Raw genomic sequence first — 19,772 nt, forward strand, 5'->3', positions numbered from 1 at the left:
GTCCGCGCGGTGAGGGCGACGGCGTTTTATTATTTTCGATTGATTCTTTTTATTTTATTTTTATTATTGAAATTTTAATTGTATTTTATTTTTTATTTCATTTACATTTTTTGTTTTGTTTTCTATTTACGCGACTTTACATTGTGCTCGCTCGCAATCGAGGCTCAACCCGGCTTGGCTTCAGAGATCTGATGAGATTGGGTGCATTCTGGGTGATTTGATCGGAGTGAGTTGCGGTAAACATCGATTAAGAGGTGGCTGGGTAGCAGAGGGCCACATAGTGGTTGAGCCAGAGTGCTGTGCCATGACCTAAAGGATTCTGGAATATTATCTGGGTGGCGACTCACTTGTGATCATTATCATACAGGGGTTTATTCCCTGTTGTATTCCATTGATGCCGTTGATGTTATGCAATGAGAAAAATTAATCCATTTGGATCTCTCACGGAGCTGTGTGACCCTTTGAGTAAAAGGACAGCCCGCAGAAGTGGATACTGCTGAGCCACCTCTGAGATTACTCCAAGGGACCTCTTGTCCACACGGCTGGCGGACAGCACCTTCAACATATTCTCTACCACAGAACGTAACATTCTTCACATGAGAGTCAAGCAAATGGTGTTTATTTCTCAGAGCTGGGGGAAAAAAACACGAATTTAGTGTCACGCATTGTTTGTACAGCGACCAGTGGACTAGGCTGCGACCGTCTTGGGTAGTCAGCCCACCTTGATTAGAAGCATTTAATTTACCGAAATGTGCATGCTGCATAGGAAAAAAAAATTGGCAGTGTATTTTTTTTTTTTAAACAATGCTCCCCTTGCACCGTTGGATTGTCCGAGGGCATCAGTCCAGAAAGCGCGATGGCTCCTGCCCCCCCCCCGCTCACTGGCTCACGCAGACGGAAAACTGATTGACCCTAATTGGCTTGACAGCTTGTTTCCTGCCGATGGCAGAGCGTGGTATGCAGGGGTCACGTCAGACCGTCGGAAGAGAAAGCCTGAGCAGAAGGGCAGGGCCCGCAGAGTGCCATTCAAAGGAATGTCTCTCGCAGATGCGGCATACCAGTTTGTTGGTCCCGTGCATTGCATGGAAGGAGTGCATTTTCTTTTCTTTTAAAGGAAATTTTTTATCCCGAGGTGGTTCGCTGAATCTGGTCAATTATTTTCAAAGCACACGTAAACTCGACAAATTAACTACGGAGAGATACCACTGAGCGTGCTTACTGCAGAACTGTTACGGAAGTGCGCTTTGAGCTTCAAAGTTTCGATTGAATTAGATTTAACCTGGCCCCCTAAATGCATTTGACAGCGTGTAATAACTTGCACAACATTGTGTCTACAGTGAGGGAAAAAAGTATTTGATCCCTTGCTGATTTTGTACGTTTGCCCACTGACAAAGAAATGATCAGTCTATAATTTTAATGGTAGGTTTATTTGAACAATGAGAGACAGAATAACAACAAGAAAATCCAGAAAACGCATGTCAAAAATGTTATAAATTGATTTGCATTTTAATGAGGGAAATAAGTATTTGACCCCTCTGCAAAACATGACTTAGTGGTAGCAGCAGCTATGACAACTACAGCAGATATAACAACAGCAGCAGCAAAATCAATAGCAGTTATAGTGGTAGCATCAGCTATGGCAACGACAGCAGATATAACAGCAGCAGCAGCAGCAAAATCAATAGCAGCAGCTATAATGGTAGCATCATCAATGGCAACTACAGCAGATATAACAACAGCAGCAGCAAAATCAATAGCAGCTACAGTGGTAGCAGCAGCTATAACAACTACAGCAGATATAACAACAGCAGCAGCAGCAAAATCAATAGCAGCTATAGTGGTAGCAGCAGCTATGACAACCTCATCAGATATAACAACAGCAGCAGCAAAATCAATAGCAGCAGCTATAGTGGTAGCATCATCAATGGCAACTACAGCAGATATAACAACAGCAGCAGCAAAATCAATAGCAGCTACAGTGGTAGCAGCAGCTATGACAACTACAGCAGATATAACAACAGCAGCAGCAAAATCAATAGCAGCTACAGTGGTAGCAGCAGCTATGGCAACTACAGCAGATATAACAACAGCAGCAAAATCAATAGCAGTTATAGTGGTAGCAGCAGCTATGGCAACTACAGTGAGGGAACAAAGTATTTGATCCCCTGCTGATTTTGTACGTTTGCCCACTGACAAAGAAATTATCATTCTATAATTTTAATGGTAGGTTTATTTGAACAGTGAGAGACAGAATAACAACCAAAAAAATCCAGAAAAACGCATGTCAAAAATGTTATAAATTGATTTGCATTTTAATGAGGGAAATAAGTATTTGACCCCCTCTCAATCAGAAAGATTTCTGGCTCCCAGGTGTCTTTTATACAGGTAACGAGCTGAGATTAGGAGCACACTCTTAAAGGGAGTGCTCCTGATCTCAGCTTGTTACCTGTATAAAAGACGCCTGTCCACAGAAGCAATCAATCAATCAGATTCCAAATTCTCCACCATGGCCAAGACCAAAGAGCTCTCCAAGGATGTCAGGGACAAGATTGTAGACCTACACAAGGCTGGAATGGGCTACAAGACCATTGCCAAGCAGCTTGGTGAGAAGGTGACAACAGTTGGTGCGATTATTCGCAAATGGAAGAAACACAAAAGAACTGTCAATCTCCCTCGGCCTGGGGCTCCATGCAAGATCTCACCTCGTGGAGTTGCAATGATCATGAGAACGGTGAGGAATCAGCCCAGAACTACACGGGAGGATCTTGTCAATGATCTCAAGGCAGCTGGGACCAAAGTCACCAAGAAAACAATTGGTAACACACTACGTCGTGAAGGACTGAAATCCTGCAGCGCCCGCAAGGTCCCCCTGCTCAAGAAAGCACATATACATGCCCGTCTGAAGTTTGCCAATGAACATCTGAATGTTTCAGAGGACAACTGAGTGAAAGTGTTGTGGTCAGATGAGACCAAAATGGAGCTCTTTGGCATGAACTCAACTCGCCATGTTTGGAGGAGGAGGAATGCTGCCTATGACCCCAAGAACACCATCCCCACTGTCAAACATGGAGGTGGAAACATTATGCTTTGGGGGTGTTTTTCTGCTAAGGGGCAGGACAACTTCACCGCACCAAAGGGATGATGGACGGGGCCATGTACTGTCAAATCTTGGGTGAGAACCTCCTTCCCTCAGCCAGGGCATTGAAAATGGGTCGTGGATGGGTATTCCAGCATGACAATGACCCAAAACACACGGCCAAGGCAACAAAGGAGTGGCTCAAGAAGAAGCACATTAAGGTCCTGGAGTTGCCTAGCCAGTCTCCAGACCTTAATCCCATTGAAAATCTGTGGAGGGAGCTGAAGGTTCGAGTTGCCAAACGTCAGCCTCGAAACCTTAATGACTTGGAGAAGATCTGCAAAGAGGAGTGGGACAAAATCCCTCCTGAGATGTGTGCAAACCTGGTGGCCAACTACAAGAAACGTCTGACCTCTGTGATTGCCAACAATGGTTTTGCCACCAAGTACTAAGTCATGTTTTGCAGAGGGGTCAAATACTTATTTCCCTCATTGAAATGCAAATCAATTTATAACATTTTTGACATGCGTTTTACTGGATTTTTTTGTTGTTATTCTGTCTCTCATTGTTCAAATAAACCTACAATTAAAATTATAGACTGATCATTTCTTTGTCAGTGGGCAAACGTACAAAATCATCAGGGGATAAAATATTTTTTTCCCTCACTGTAAATGATAAACCTTATGCATCTTCTCGTGAAATTATTCCTGGACCTAAATCTGGTCAGGCTTTAATAACAATACCTTTCGTGTCTGCTTCTAAAAAAAGTGGTCTAGCCTCGCTGGGGTGGTACCTCTTTTACCGACCCGGGGAAAATAATGATGATGATGATGAACTGAGTTAGCCCCAGGATTATGAAGATAAACAATACGACTATAATGCCATTTATTTACCCAGAGAGACGTTACTGAGACTAAAGTCTCCTTTTAAGGAGGGTCCTGCATCGGAATGTTTGGCCTTGCCATTCATAATTGTTTGGCTTGCGGGACGAGAGAAGAATAACCGTAGAAACCCCCGCACACCTGAGAGTTAACACTCAAAGCTCCGCACAGATGGATTCAAGTTTCGATTGCTCTCATGTAATGTCCTGGTCACCTTGCAGTACTAGCCTACAAGACCTGGTAGACCCAGGCAGCTTCTGAGATCCGATTTAGTCATAGGCATTTGCACGAAACCTTACATTATTTTTTGTAATGAATGTTATTTTGTTTGTATGCCTGCAGGACGCAGGGCATCAAGTAGGCCACATCCCTACATTTTAGGCGTTGGAGTATTGTCTACTTGTACGAATTGGGCTTTCTCTGGACACTGTCCCTGAAAAAGTATAGTCTCGGTGAGAACTTGTTAGGCTAAAGAACAATTCGAACATATAACTATAAATGTATCAAGCACATATATACGTGTGGATTCGTATATAACTTTATGAAATGGTATGTCATTGGGTAAAAGTAAATACCACTTTTCAATACAGAGAACAAAGATATATTTTAAATCTCACCACTTTAATGAATCCCGTGGGTCTCTTATAAAATGTTATATACGGTGATATCCATATAAATGAGAAGAGAAAAGGAAAGTTCTTAAACTTTAACATTGCATTTTAATCTTAGAATAATGTCCAATGTTCCCAAATGCATACCAACTCTATGCACTTTCAAATTCTGTTATAGTTGCACAAATTCTTGAAAAGGTTTGTTTGACTCGTGTAATTTGATTTTTTAAACTTGAATTTAACCTTAAGGAGTAAAACTGGACGTACAAGTCATGTCTGGATTTTAATTTATATTCATAAAAATAAAAACACGTCAAGTAAAAGCATGAAAGAAACTCAGCATTTTAAATGATATCCTCCTAAACGTTCCCCATATATCCCAGGAGTTTCCATTGGTCCCACATTTTTAAATAACCATATTCGGAAATTGCAAGATCATTTTTGTAAGATTAATTTTCTCTACATTTTCTTAATCTGAAAATGTTTATAAAAACAACATTCTCAGCAAATCTCCTTCTTTCAATGGGGTCCTTGAGCCAATTTCACATTCCCTTGGCAGGAGCCAGTCTCTCCATAGAATAGACAGCGTTTAATTGGCACAAAGTGGTACGTATTTTATTCACCTCTGAAGGATGATGGACTGATTGGACCCCTAAAATATATTCATAAATAGAAATAACGATTTACAGCCCCCTGTCAATTCACTTCTGAATGTATTTCTTAGTCGTGGGGAGTTGTTAGGTCATACCTCGCTGGTCAGTATGGACTGGTAACACGGTGGACCAGGACTGGTTCAGATATCATTTACCACTGATGTTATCCGTGGCCATATTTTATACTTAGGTTGCTGGGGACGCAAACCACTGATTTGTTATTGTTATATATTCGTGATGGTCAAACAACCCACGTAGCACAATGGACTAACCACTGCACCACCTAGTATTTCAATCGCACGCTAAATTATTAAAAGTTCAAGCATTAGCATTTGCCTGCAGGAAATTTATGTTATTTTGTAGATGACGCGGCTTAATAACGTTTTTAACTTCTCTGCACACGCTTGAAGCAATAGATACCTGTACGTGCAAACATGTTTCCGCACAGCACTAAAGCATTTTATAAACATGTACTAATATGGTGCCATGTGCCTCGAACATTAATGAAGTGAATTTATTGCCTGGGCACACATTACCCTCACAGGCTGCCAAGCACTCGACTGTACCGCTAGAAACAAGACCGTGACGCAAGTTACTCGTGCACGCAACGATTTACCTGCGCGCGTTATAAAACGTTACATTGTACGATCGTGAGAGATGGTGGCGGATGGATAGAGGCCTATGTCCAGCAGTGGATTGACCATGGCTGCTGCTGCTGCTGCTGCTGCCGAGGATGAATTACGATACAGCACTGTTGTGTCTGGATTGGTGGCACAGTGGTTAGCACACTGTACGATGAACCCACCCACCGACCATGGTTAATGTCAGTGATGTGTGATATCTCGACCGGTTTCGTGTCCTCCTCCTATCCTCACACGAATCAGCGTGGTGAAGTATGGTCACACAATCTCCATGGGGGGCGGGGGGAGGGGGCCTTCATCCAGCAGTAGATTCACGAAGAGTTGTAACTAAGAATACTGGAATAACATTGTTTCGAATGTACTTTTCTCGTACTTTGCTACGTGGTGTGCCACATAATTTGGCCTCCCTCCTCTTTTGCAAAACACTGCCTAGATCCAAGAGTTGTAAATAACTTGTAAAATTACAATTACAAACTTGAGTTGCCCAGGTTTACCTCTTTTTGTTGTTGTTTTTTTCCCCTCGCAAATTATATACCAGCCAGTTGTGCCATTGGAATTCACGGAGTGGGACGACAGAATGCCCTCTCTGAACTGCGTCAATCAACAGGGAGACAAATTATGTCAGGAGACGCCACTAATTGGAGTCACTTCAATAGAATGTATCTCAGTGAATACTAGAAGACGTTCCTCCCTTCTTTGGAAGGAGTGGGTTGCCTCTTGCCAATCAATTAATACGTCTCTTAAATTTTGCCTCGTGGAGCTGAGTCAGGCTGAATTAAATAACTCAAAAGAGGAATTATTTTAAAGAAAAAAAGGTATTGAGAATCATGAGGCTTTCCTAGGTAGATATAGACTTCATATCATCATCATCATCGTAAATTGCCATAGTAAACACACTGCTGGATGAAGGCTTCTCAAGCCACGGCTATCTCTCATGATTATTAGATTTTATTATCCAAATCCAAGTTAAATTATAATTTTGCCATTTTCTGCCACGTGGTTTTCAGACTAACATGGCCCCCAAATGTGAACTCGGTGATTGATGTCAGGGTGCACGTTGTCCCCTTCTCGTGTTGACCCTGTGACGTCGTGACTGGTAGTGGGCATCATCGCCATCACCACGCAGGCCTCCCCATGTCGTTGCCTAAGCCTCACTCGGCCCCGATGGCAGGGTTGTTCGACCATACTTCACCAAGCCTGGTCATTGTTGGTTTGTTTATAGAGGTCAGCCCGGGTGAAAACGACACGGGAAGGGCGCCCGGAAAAGTAGGCCCAGGTTCAGCTGTCATGGAACCGAGCCAATGCACTTCCCAGTGCTCATGGGAACGCAGCACTAATGAGCGCAAATGGCTCCTGTTGGTGTCTTTGTTGTTGTTGTTGTTGTTGTCGTCGTGTGAACAGGCGATAAGCCCGAGAGGCCAACGGGCACCCGTACAGTGAGGGCCCCCAACAATAAGCTGGGACCCATCTCCCCGCCGGCACAGAAGCTGCCAATCTGTGGACGCTGCGACGCTGGCATTGTGTAAGTCGTGACACTCCGCACCTCGTAATTAGCGCGGTTTCGCAGCGTACAGTGCGAAAAAAGTTCAACATTAAAACACACAATATCTGAACCACTCTTGTAACTCCATCCTTCAGCAATCTGCACTTAACAGCCAGGTGGAGTATGGTCACATGACCCCCACGATTGCTAACGCATGGTGACACCTTTATCCAGCAGTGCATTGACAATGGTTTGGTAAATGCACTCACAATCAAGCGGTGTGTTAAGTGTAACTAGAGAGATTGCCTGCGTTGTTGTGTGTTGCTGCAATATATATGTCGCTACCCACGTCATGATCAAGTCACCAACTGCTGTGGTCTGGCTGGGGAAATTTCAGATACAGAAAGGCTGTCCCCGGTGTCGCGAAGGATTTTTTTAAGAAAAAAAAATCTGGATTTTGTGCCCAGTTTAAAATGTCCTGGCCTCATGCTCCACTCATGGTTCGGGTCAAAGGGCAGGACTACCTGGGTAGTGAGTGGGGATTGCAGAGTGGGGTCAGGCAGGGCCTTTGAGCAACATGCGAGGCCAATGTCAGAACGCCATACCAGGAAGCCACTCAATATGTGGCTGGGGCCCGGGAGTGAATGGTCATGGTTATGTAAGTGGGAGGTTGATGGCTTACCGTGTGCCCTCGGTGAGCCTCACAGATATGGGGGGGGGGGGGGGGGGGGGTGGGGGAGCTTTAACGTTACCAGGAGGGCAGCCACGCCGAAGCGTCGTTGCTTGAACCCATTGCCAGTTTGTGCGGGATCGTGGAAAGAAACAGGAAGAAAACGGTGTGCGATCCTTTAAAGGGACCCCATCTTTGACCAAGAGTAACAACACAGCCGTAAAAGGCCAAGTGTGCGTCTGCCATTTTATGTTCCATTGCACGTGACCTCCTGAAAAAAGCCTGAACTATTTTAACAATTTTTATAATGGCCTGCTGGAAAAAAAAGCCTTTTTTATCTTGCAAAAACCTCTTAAACTACAATTCCATTATTTTTTATAGACTTCATTTTAATAATTCGAATAGTTAAAAGGGTCGTGATTTTTTTAAAGGTGTTTTTGTAACCACATATGGGTCTGGAATGATCGTTACAATGGTAAGCCATTACATTTGCTTTAAAGATCCCGTCAGGCATGCCGAGGGGATTTAATTTTTATTTTCTACTTTCTGTAATTTCCTTCCATCCGTCCCATTTGCCCGTCCTTCAAACACTTTCCCGTGTACAAGTGTCACACTGGGTCCCATGTGCAGTCTGCCTGGCTCCCATTCTGACAAGGAAGCAATTACACACAAGGTAGAAACAGATGTACATTGGGCACACCGTAAAGTTTACTACAACACAGACCTATTTCTACAGCTGTCCCGGTTTCAGCCTTGCCTCTCTGTCGGTCTGTCTGGCTGGCTCTTTTCTCTCACTGCTCTTGAATCCATTTCTCTCCATTCATCCTCGGTTGTGATTCCATCTCTGTGTCCGTGCGTGCGTGCGTACGTGCGTCATCTCTCGGTCTGTATCTCTGTCTCTTATCTCGTCTCTGTCTTTTGCCAGACACGTGAAATTCTCTCGCTTTTTTCTTTCAAAATGCCCTTCTACATCGTATATGAATTAAAATCTCCTGCAATTTTCTCCTGCAATTTAGGGTTCCGGTAGGAATTCAAATATTCTGCAAGGTAGACCTCAGGGTTTTCAATTTATCTTGGAGATCGTTTCTCTGTGTTATTTGTTTATTTTTCTTTCCCATCTCATTTCCCTTCTCTGCTTCTCTTAAGTAAAAAAAAAAACACCCAATACTTTCATAAATCGATTTTAAGTGTGCGAAAAAAACTTTTGTGAAGAATAAAAAATATATATACGAAAATGACAAACGCAGGCTGCGCTAAAAGTAAAAAAAACAACGAATTTTGGCTACTTGATTTGAGCTTTCGTGACTGCAGGAATTACTCTTTGGTTCTTTCGGTAAAGTCACGTAGAAAGAAAATAAATTAAATAATAAAGTACGAAGTTTCGATTGCAACACCAGCTACCGTCATCAGGTAGAACTAAATTTGAGAGAGAGACAAAACACAGACACGGAGACACACAGACAGACCCACAAGCAGAGAGAGACATACAGACACACAGAGAGAGACACACAACATATGTCTTTCAACATAGGCCCAGGAACGACGGAGGCGAGATGTTAACTCCCTCATCTGGTACACAGGAGGTCGTGGGTTTGATCCCGATCCTGATGCCTGCTGTATATTTGGAGTTTGCGTGTTCTCCCCGTGGTCACGTGGGTTTATCTCCAGGTCCTCCGGGGTTTCCCTCCACATTTAGAAACACGCGTTCAGAGTATTTGGCTGCTAGAAATTTCCACGTGATAAGCCACTTCGTTGAGCTATCATTTGTGGCCAGGTCGCTTTTGAAAAAGAACTGTGTAGCTCAGTGGGCCTTAGCTGGTAAAATGAAAAAAAATTAGTATTGTTTTAGATTCAGATATGACCACCCAAGTTAACCATGGCTGGCAATCAAACTCAGACTTGCCAGGTTCACAGCGCAGTGCGCTAACCGCTGCATTACCGCGCCACTCCACTCCACTCCACCGACGGTTACAGCATCGCTCGCTCGCTCGCTCGTCACCCACTGCCGCGCCCTTTCGCCCTCCTCGTCCCCCCGCAGGGGCACGGTGGTGAAGGTTCGAGACCAGTTACGCCACCCGGAATGCTTCGTGTGCGCCGACTGCGGCGCCTGCCTCAAGCAGAAGGGGTACTTCTTCGTGGAGGGCGACATGTACTGCGAGGTGCACGCGCGGGCGCGCGTCAAGCCCCCCGAGGGCTACGAGGTGGTGGCCGTGTTCCCCAACAATTGAGCGGCGCCGAGGCCGTGCACCGCAACGATGGCGCACGAGCGCCAGCGTGCCATTTTGCCGAGCGTGCGTGCACACGTGCACACGCACACGTGTACACCCACGCGCACGTGCACACGCACGCGCACGTGTACAGGCAACACACACGCGCACGTGCACACGCACGCACACGCGCACGCGAACAAAGACAACGACTCTCCTTCACCCACCGCCCTAATTAGCCAGGCAGACCCCTCGGGACAGGTGCCGTTAGCGAGGAGCGCCGGTTGGCACGGTTGGCCACGTACGACGTGCGTGCATTTGCGTAAAGGCCGGCGCGGCGCATAAAAAGGGCGTGGTGTGGTCACCGCCGTGCCCGGCCGCCTTTGTCTCCCCCACAAGCGACGAGAGTGGTAGTCAGCGTGCTGAGCTATGAACGTCGCGGCCCCAGTTCGGCTGACGGCCGTGGCGAGTCATTATTAGTCGTGATTAGCTTAACCCCTGGGTTGGCTCAGTCTTAAATGAGTACCTGGTGCAGTGTGTAAACATCAGCACCAAAATGACTAAAGGGTGGCCACACCACTCCCTCTTGCATTGTGCCGGCCTTCATTAATGCTCTCTAACACACTTGCCCCAACGGCCTGTTGAAGGCTACGTGGGGAATCTTTGTCTTTGTGTCTGCACACACATACTCCCACATATGCCTCTATTCACCCTGCCCTCATGGAAAGACGCTATATGTAATTCCCAAAGTTTGCTGTACAAATGCTGTAAGAGTTATGACATCTGTTATCGGGTCTTTTGGGTCTTCCTATAGAAACAGTGGTAGTTTGGTTCAAGTTTCTTTATATATTAAAAAAGAGCAGAGGTTGAGGTTCTGTTGAGCTTTTACAGATGGGGGCCTTGCGGAGTGATCCTGTGCAACGATGAAATAATCGAAATTAATTGAGGTTTTCTAAGTCGTTGTATTATCTGTACCGTAGCCTGTGCTATGAGATGTATTTTTTTAGACTAGCTCATAGGTTACTCTGATTTTAAGCTACGAAACATTTTAGAGAGAAAAGTGCCTCTAAATATAAATATACAATGTGCTCATAAACGGATCGTAAGGGGAAAACTCTAGCCTAGGGATGATTCAAGATCTATGCATCGCATCACAAGCTCATTTCGTTTCCGCCCTCCTGTCAGTTTTTAAAGCCCAATTCGAATGCTCGTTCCAACTTAGTTCGAGGATGTTTACCGAAAAGGAATGATCTTTTTGACAATGTTACTACGACAAGCCGACTGCCAGTCTATACAACTGGAAAGTGTTTATGTTTTAATACTCGGAGTGTTATTAAGTGATGGAAAAACAGCACTGTAACTGAGGCAAAGCCTGTCATAAGAAATGCATTAAACACTGCATGTCACGCTAAAACATCGTTAATAACATCAATAATAATAATAAAACGCTGGTATATAAATCCGAAGGATATCCTCATGTTGTGCCCTGCGTGAATATTTTGAGATTTCACAGTTCATTAAACGCGCTGTTTTTAATAGAATGATCTACATTTTTGTTCACAAATAGCACGGACTATCATATTTCTCACCACGATTAAGCCACGGTATTGGGTCACGGTCAGGTTAGGGTGAATCTGGATCTGCCAGACATGCTCGAGACATGACTTACCCCCTGCGCGCAAATTTCACACTGCGGTCATGGAGAGGAGAGTTTTACTTGGTTTCGGCGGCACAAAAAGAGCCTTTCTTCCGCGCCGTTTTGATGTTTTGCTTGGTTTTAAGAAAGGCAGCCATGTGAACTTGATATCAAACACAGGCTGTGTGCATTCATCAGAGTGGAGTTGATCACACGCTAGAGACTGGCATTCAATGCTCAGCGTGCGATAGGTCAGGCACAATTTAATACTGCATTATCCGGATTATTTGACGCTATGGAAAGTAAAGACATGTCCCCCACCCCCCGCCCCAAACTTGTGTCCGGTTATAGACATGTTGTTCACAAAGACCTGCTGGATCGTGAGACACAATACCACCTTTTGCTTTAAAATACACATGGTCATATGGTAGAAGTTGGATATAACCACACCCGTTGGGATAAAGGTCATATGTGCTTATATCTGATGTAGTGTGCTTGTACACTATTTTACTCTCTGCCTCCACCAGTGCAATATAAGCGTGTGTTGCTTAATTAGAACCATGCATGCTTCTGTTGCACCAAATATAAAAAAGTTCGGCTTTTAGCTTGAAATTGCAGTCGTCTGCTTCCCAAATTGTGCTTTTATTGTTGTTAACCAGTCAGACCTTTACATTGACAACATAAAACAATGCCACGACATTAATTATACTATATTTAAGCAGTCACATCAATGGAATTAATGGATGCTCTTGCATTATTTTGTGATTATTTTTTTAAAATCAAGGCTTCCTTAAAGTGCTTCTTACATTGTTTAATGTATCTCTATCAAAAATATGTATTGACCATCGTGCCTTGCAATGTCTTAGAGCAAGGCTGGCTTTTTATTCCAAATTTAACGTAGTGCAAGCTTTACTAAAGTGATGCGCTAGATGAGTTTACTTTGTTTAATACAGGGTGCCCAAAAGGATGTATGATTGCATGTTGAGGATAGACGCAACATTTTCACTTATCGGCCGTTGGCACGCTACATCCTACACAGCAGAGAACTTCTTCCACCACTGCCACCAACCTAGCAGTCACTCTAAACAGATTCGTGCGCAAAGCCCCATTTTTACTTTTACAACGATCGCAACGGCCAGCGTCACTGCTCAGAAATATTCATCGTCAGAAAATCGTCAATCCAGTGGCGGGTGAAGGCCTCCCCCAAGTCATCAGCGTCTCCGCGGGTGACGGCACCCACACGGCACCTTGCACACAAGTCGATTGATTGTTCACGTGCACAATAACAATCGCGTTGAATGTAATGATTCGCTCGCAAAGTTTTGCCATCAAAATAAACTTTTCTCGTGCCTACTTTTCATTATTTGCCTAAAGCCTTTTGACCACCCAGCATATGTGTGCATTTGTGTGTGTATATACTGTATATGTGCTTTTTCCAATTCATGGCTAGTTCCGTTCGACACTTTTGAAAGACATCCTATTAAAAATATTAAATTCTATAATGTTTTGGCAAAAACTTTTTCATATACAGTGAGGGAAAAAAGTATTTGATCCCCAGCTGATTTTGTATGTTTGCCCACTGACAAAGAAATGATCAGTCTAGAATTTTAATGGTAGGTTTATTTGAACAGTGAGAGACAGAATAACAACAAAAAATCCGGTAAAATTCATGTCAGAAATGTTATAAATTGATTTGCATTTTAATGAGGGAAATAAGTATTTGACCCCTCTGCAAAACATGACTTAGTACTTGGTGGCAAAACCCTTGTTGGCAATCACAGAGGTCAGACGTGTCTTGTAGTTGGCCACCAGGTTTGCACACATCTCAGCAGGGATTTTGTCCCACTCACCTATCTTCTCCAAGTCATTAAGGTTTCGAGGCTGACGTTTGGTAACTCGAACCTTCAACTCCCTCCACAGATTTTCGATGGGATTAAGGTCTGGAGACTGGCTAGGCCACTCCAGGACCTTATTGTGCTTCTTCTTGAGCCACTCCTTTGTTGCCTTGGCCGTGTGTTTTGGGTCATTGTCATGCTGGAATACCCATCCACGACCCATTTTCAATGCCCTGGCTGAGGGAAGGAGGTTCTCACCCAAGATTTGACGGTACATGGCCCCGTCCATCGTCCCTTTGATGTGGTGAAGTTGTCCTGTCCCCTTAGAAAAACACCCCCAAAGCATAATGTTTCCACCTCAATGTTTGACGGTGGGGATGGTGTTCTTGGAGTCATAGGCAGCATTCCTCCTCCTCCAAACACGGCGAGTTGATTTGATGCCAAAGAGCTCTATTTTGGTCTCATCTGACCACAAAACTTTCACCCAGTTATCCTCTGAAACATTCAGATGTTCAGTTTAACACGTAGGCTTTCGCGACCAATATTATTCATAATAAAGGTTTTTGGGTTAGATCGCGTTTATTTATAAATGTGTCGTAACCCTCCACCACCCGACATGGCCAATCAGCAAAAAAAGTGTCACGTTGACAAAAGACAAATAAAAAAAAGGCTAAAGTAGTGAATTATTTGTCTTTTGTCAACGTGACACTCTTTTTTTGCTGATTGGCCGTGTCGGGTGGTGGAGGGTTACGACACATTTATAAATAAACGCGATCTAACCCAAAAACCTTTATTATGAATTCAGATGTTCATTGGCAAACTTCAGATGGGCATGTATATATGCTTTCTTGAGCAGGGGGGCCTTGCGGGTGCTGCAGGATTTCAGTTCTTCACAGCGCAGTGTGTTACCAATTGTTTTCTTGGTGACTATGGTCCCAGCTGCCTTGAAATCATTGACAAGATCCTCCCGTGTAGTTCTGGGCTGATTCGTCACCGTTCTCATGATCATTGCAACTCCACGAGGTGAGATCTTGCATGGAGCCCCAGGCCGAGGGAGATTGACAGTTTTTTTGTGTTTCTTCCATTTACGAATAATCGCACCAACTGTTGTCACCTTCTCACCAAGCTGCTTGGCAATGGTCTTGTAGCCCATTCCAGCCTTGTGTAGGTCTACAATCTTGTCCCTGACAGCCTTGGAGAGCTCTTTGGTCTTGGCCATGGTGGAGATTTTGGAATCTGATTGATTGATTGCTTCTGTGGACAGGTAACAAGCTGAGATTAGGAACACTCCCTTTAAGAGTGTGTTCCTAATCTCAGCTCGTTACCTGTATAAAAGACACCTGGGAGCCAGAAATCTTTCTGATTGAGAGGGGGTCAAATACTTATTTCCCTCATTAAAATGCAAATCAATTTATAACATTTTTGACATGCGTTTTTCTGGATTTTGTTGTTGTTATTCTGTCTCTCACTGTTCAAATAAACCTACCATTAAAATTATAGACATAATTTCTTTGTCAGTGGGCAAACGTACAAAATCAGCAGGGGATCAAATACTTTTTCCCTCACTGTACCTCTATTTGAGATTCGTGTAAAAGTCCAAAAGTAAACTTCAAGATCAATGATTAATTATTAGAAATAATGTATGCTTGTGAATTAATTTAGCCCAAGACCATGTGGCATATCTATGTTTTCACCAATTGCCTGCCATGCATCAATCTGGCAATATATTGTTGTTAATGATGAAGACCTTGCCACATTTCCATAGTTTGCAAATAAGCCAAATGCCGTTTTACACTTCGCCTGACATGCCGTCACGAATACTCTTCAGAGCGGTTTGTGAGCATTTTGCAAGACACGGCTCTCTGAGATTTTTGTTCGACAGAAAACCCGATCAAGGGATTTTGGATTCAATTGGTGATTTTATTTAAATGCGATTATCATGTTCATTTATACTTTTTTTTAAAATATCACAATGGAAATGATACAGTGTGACAAATGTGATTCCATCTGTAATATTATTTTGCTTGACGTTCTTAAGCAAGGCCCACAGTTCCGGCCCTGCTCGCCCTCTCTTGTCCTGTGCTGGACTTAAATAGCTACTCACAAATGTCGGTTGCCACACCAGTTTCTGCCAAACTTTCAAGGGTGTTGTTGTTGTTGTTTTCACGATGTTCCACGTGTCCGCACGTGCATGCCGTTCATCAGTACTCGATCTTGATTTCTCTGAGCATGATGACAGGTGAATTCTAAAAAATCACAAGTTTCATTTATGGAGACGCCAAGATGACCCGTTTGGCAATCGCAAAAATGTGGTTATCCGAACCGTAAGTTATTCCAGTTAATGCGGTTGGTCTCCACCCACAATTTTAGTGAAACCGACATGTTGGGACGTTTCTAAAATGTATTGGCCCATGTTTGTGTATGTGTGTGCACGTGCACGATTGTCTTGTGCAAGGGCAGATTTATGCTCTCTGACATGCTACTGTTAATTGAGAAAAAAGGAGAGGCTCACTTAATGTATTGCCCTGCATAGCTTCTTGCTTGTCTTTAATAGGGCCTTGCTGTTTACAAGTTGACTTATAAGTAGCCGAGTTAACCATTGTTGAAAAATACAACAGGTGATTTTGTTTTTAAATAAGCTTTTTTGCCTTTATTGTTTTAAGTTGTTGAGAGCATTTGTTTGTTTTTTAGGTTGTTAAGTTGAGCAATCCTGTCCATAATATTGGCCACCCAGAAAATTAAGACCTGTGGCCCAAAAGCGGGCTTCTCACAAACATGCTGGTAAATGACAACAGTGTACAGCTTGTGAACCAGAATCCTTTATGGACGATTTATAAATGTGTGCTTAAAAGGCTGAGGTGAAATAAAATTCTTAAAGTTATTTTCCCAGTTCACAAACTTGAGTTTAAGATTATTGATCAGCGATAAATGCGAATTGATATAAGTAAACAATATTGCTCATTGAGACAGTGTGTCATGGGATATTTAAATTGAACCAAGTGCTCTGTTGAAATTTCTGCACCTACGACTACACATTCGGCATTGGTTTTGTTGAATATGTATGGGTATAATTCTGCAAAGCTTACGACTTGTACACCATCACATGCAATAAAGTGTTTAATTTGTGATTTGTTTTTTTATATGATGTGGTCTTCATTGTTCGTTTTATTCTGGCTTTGCCAATTGTGTGTTCAATAAGAAATGTATTTATATATAATTAATAATTAAAGCCTCTGGGTTTAGAGCCATTCACATTACTTCTCCCAGTAACCAACGAGGTCTGAGCTGGGTAAACCACACCAATGTGATGTTTCGCATTTTATATTGTGCAACAGTCTCAATGAAACCAACTGGCAATGTAACCCTCATTTCTGCTCATCATGGCACACATTTGATAACAATTTTATAATTGTGACCTATTTTTACAATATATAAGGGAAAATACCAGTAGAGGTCTACACATTACACAGGTATATCAACCGAGTATTCACTTTATAGTTATACAGCTCTTTGAATAATACAACTGGACACACGCCCACGGTAATATTAAGTTGTTATAGTTTGAGTCTCATATCTTTAAACCTTAACGTGTTTGCTGTTGCATTGACGATAGACATCACATCGATATTTGAGAGAGTTCCAATTGGGATTATTTGGAATTCGCCTGCTATCTGCTGATTAAGATTCCTTCTACGTGACTTTACCGAAATAACCAATAACATGAATCCCTGCAGTCACGAAAGCTTTAAATCAAAATTCCTCAAGCTGTTTATATTTGTTTGGCAAACACTTTATCTTTTGCATAACCCCAACGCAGTTCGAACCGCTGTCTAAAATTCTAAGCACGGTTATCAGGGAGCCACTGTGCGTGCATGGTGACAAACGTGGATGGATGGATTCAGCGCAGATGGCTTGGACATCCAGATACACAAAATAGTTTTACTTTTATTTCAAAGGCAAATATCTAGAGGAAGTAAACAATTTCAACATTTTAAATATATGAAAGAATGGCTCGAAAATCTAACAGTGAGTTCAAATCAAACATTGACGAAGCAACAGCTGTTTTTTTCAATTCACCATAATTGAAAATATAGTAACAATATTAGTATTTTCCCAGGTAAGGCCTACTAAACTACGTAGCTCTTTTTCAGAAACGACCTGGCTACAAATGATAGCCCAACGAAGTGGCTTCTCATGTGGAACTCTAGAACAGCCACATACTCCAAAAGAATGTTTCTAAATGTGGAGGGAAAAACCGAAGGATCTGGAGAAAAATCCACGCAACCACGGGGAGAGAGACACGCAAACTCAAAAAAGACATGCGTCAGGGCCGGGATCGAACCTACGCTCTCCTGTATACCAAGCGAGGTAGTTAACATCTCGTCACCATGGTACCCAAGAAACATATCCATTGGCATGACAACATCACTTGAGAGCCTTCGAGCTATCAGCTCCGATATGAATGCGAATATTGGACACTGATATCAGATATGAAACCGATAATTCTATTTGTCCGTCGTAGTAGCTATATAAAAGCTGCGATCCATGCTGCCTCCTTGGATTGGTTGATAAAAAAATATATATATCAATCAACTATAAAACTTTTCAAAACGGTTGCTGTTCAATCCTGGCATACGAAAGAAGAAGACATTCTCCACGTGTTCTCTCTGCATCAAGATCCTGTCGGGTGGAGGAGTCAGGTGTCGTTGTTGGTGGCTTGTTTCTCGTCTTATTATGTGGGTTCTCATGGTGACCCTGTAAGTCAAATTCTGGACTCACAAACACAGGAGGGGCATTCTGGACATTCCTGTCCAGTAGGTAGCACCGGTGAGAGACGAATTACTAAACTAAAAACTTTTTTTTAACCAGGTAAGGCCCACTGAGCTATATAGATCTTTTTCAGAAGCGACCTCACCACAAATGATAGCCCAATGAAGTGCAGGGAAAACCCGGAGGACCCGGTGGAAAATACATACGACCACGGGGAGAACATGCAAACTCCAAATATACAGCAGGCGTCAGAGTCGGGATAGAACCCACGGCCTCTAGATAACATCTCACCACCACGATAACAGAAGTGGGTTGTCTATCTTCAACTGAATTGGTATGGCCAATAACCAGTTTACTCGTCTCCAGTGGCATCTAAGCTGACAGAATTAGAAACTTTATTTAACCTGGAGAAATCCGATGACCTATGAAGCTCTTGTTCACAGATGTCCAGTAGTGGTGGGAGGTCAGAAAGTTACAACAACAACAACGGTAAGCAAAGACACATGGAGGGGTGTATGCTCGAAATTACACTTTACAAACAGGAAGAGGAACACGCGGATTAGAGATCAAATGAGGTAACCCATTGATTTGGGCTTGGGAAGAATGCATCACTAGAACGGCTGATGGCCAATGACTAATGCTGGTAACAGAATGACGGCCAAAACAGAGCACTTGTCAGAGAGATCAGCGCATTCAGGGGCATGATGGATGGTGACAACGTGGAGAGGCCGTCATCCAGCTGTAGATGGATCTGACTGATGATGATGATGAATCATGGATATTTTATGGGCACCTTATATATTGACTAAGAAGCCTTGTTCGAATATGGTTATAGGATTACCGCTTCTCCTCAAGGACTATGCATCATAGCAGAAGATAAACTCTCGTGTTGTGTGATGAACCTCAAAATGTGAGGGTAATTTTGCGCTGGATATATAGTATTTTTAATTATATATTTGAAATTATGTAGGTATGACTATGACTCATATACACATCATCCGTATCATGTGACACCAAAGACAAAAGCTAATGTTTTAACGTGACTTCAAGAAAAATGTTGATGCGAAAGGTGTTTCATGCATGGACAGCTTTGCGCATCACAAACCTGTTTGAAATAACCCGCAAGAGGTGGCATGTATTTTGTTTGTTTGTTATTAATGTCTTCGGAGCTCAATGGAAAATAATTCACTAATGATGTCAAGCGCCGCTTTTGCTCTGTTATTAAACAGGGCCGAGTGACCCACACGTTGGAGCTGCCGGGAGGAGACTTGCTACATCCCGATCATGCTTCATGGATCACGTACTTATT

General features: G+C 43.1%; 1 protein-coding gene across 6 annotated transcripts in view; it reads left to right on the forward strand.

The window, feature by feature from the left end:
* The window catches only part of LOC116950939 (PDZ and LIM domain protein 3-like), a 129,808-nt gene extending 112,987 nt beyond the window's left edge, over nt 1–16,821 (forward strand). For all 6 annotated transcript variants that reach the window (XM_032969132.2, XM_032969130.2, XM_032969134.2 and 3 more), the window contains 2 exons: nt 7,264–7,384; nt 10,054–16,821. In XM_032969132.2, coding sequence (XP_032825023.1) covers nt 7,264–7,384; nt 10,054–10,243 — 311 coding nt within the window. In that variant the 3' untranslated portion in view covers nt 10,244–16,821. The remainder of the gene's footprint in view (nt 1–7,263; nt 7,385–10,053) is intronic.
* Nucleotides 16,822–19,772: the final 2,951 nt, after the last annotated feature.

The sequence above is a fragment of the Petromyzon marinus genome, chromosome 41, assembly GCF_048934315.1.
Source record: "Petromyzon marinus isolate PM22_M1 ecotype Great Lakes invasive population chromosome 41, UKy_Petmar_22M1.pri1.0, whole genome shotgun sequence".
Taxonomy (NCBI): Eukaryota; Metazoa; Chordata; class Hyperoartia; order Petromyzontiformes; family Petromyzontidae; genus Petromyzon; species Petromyzon marinus.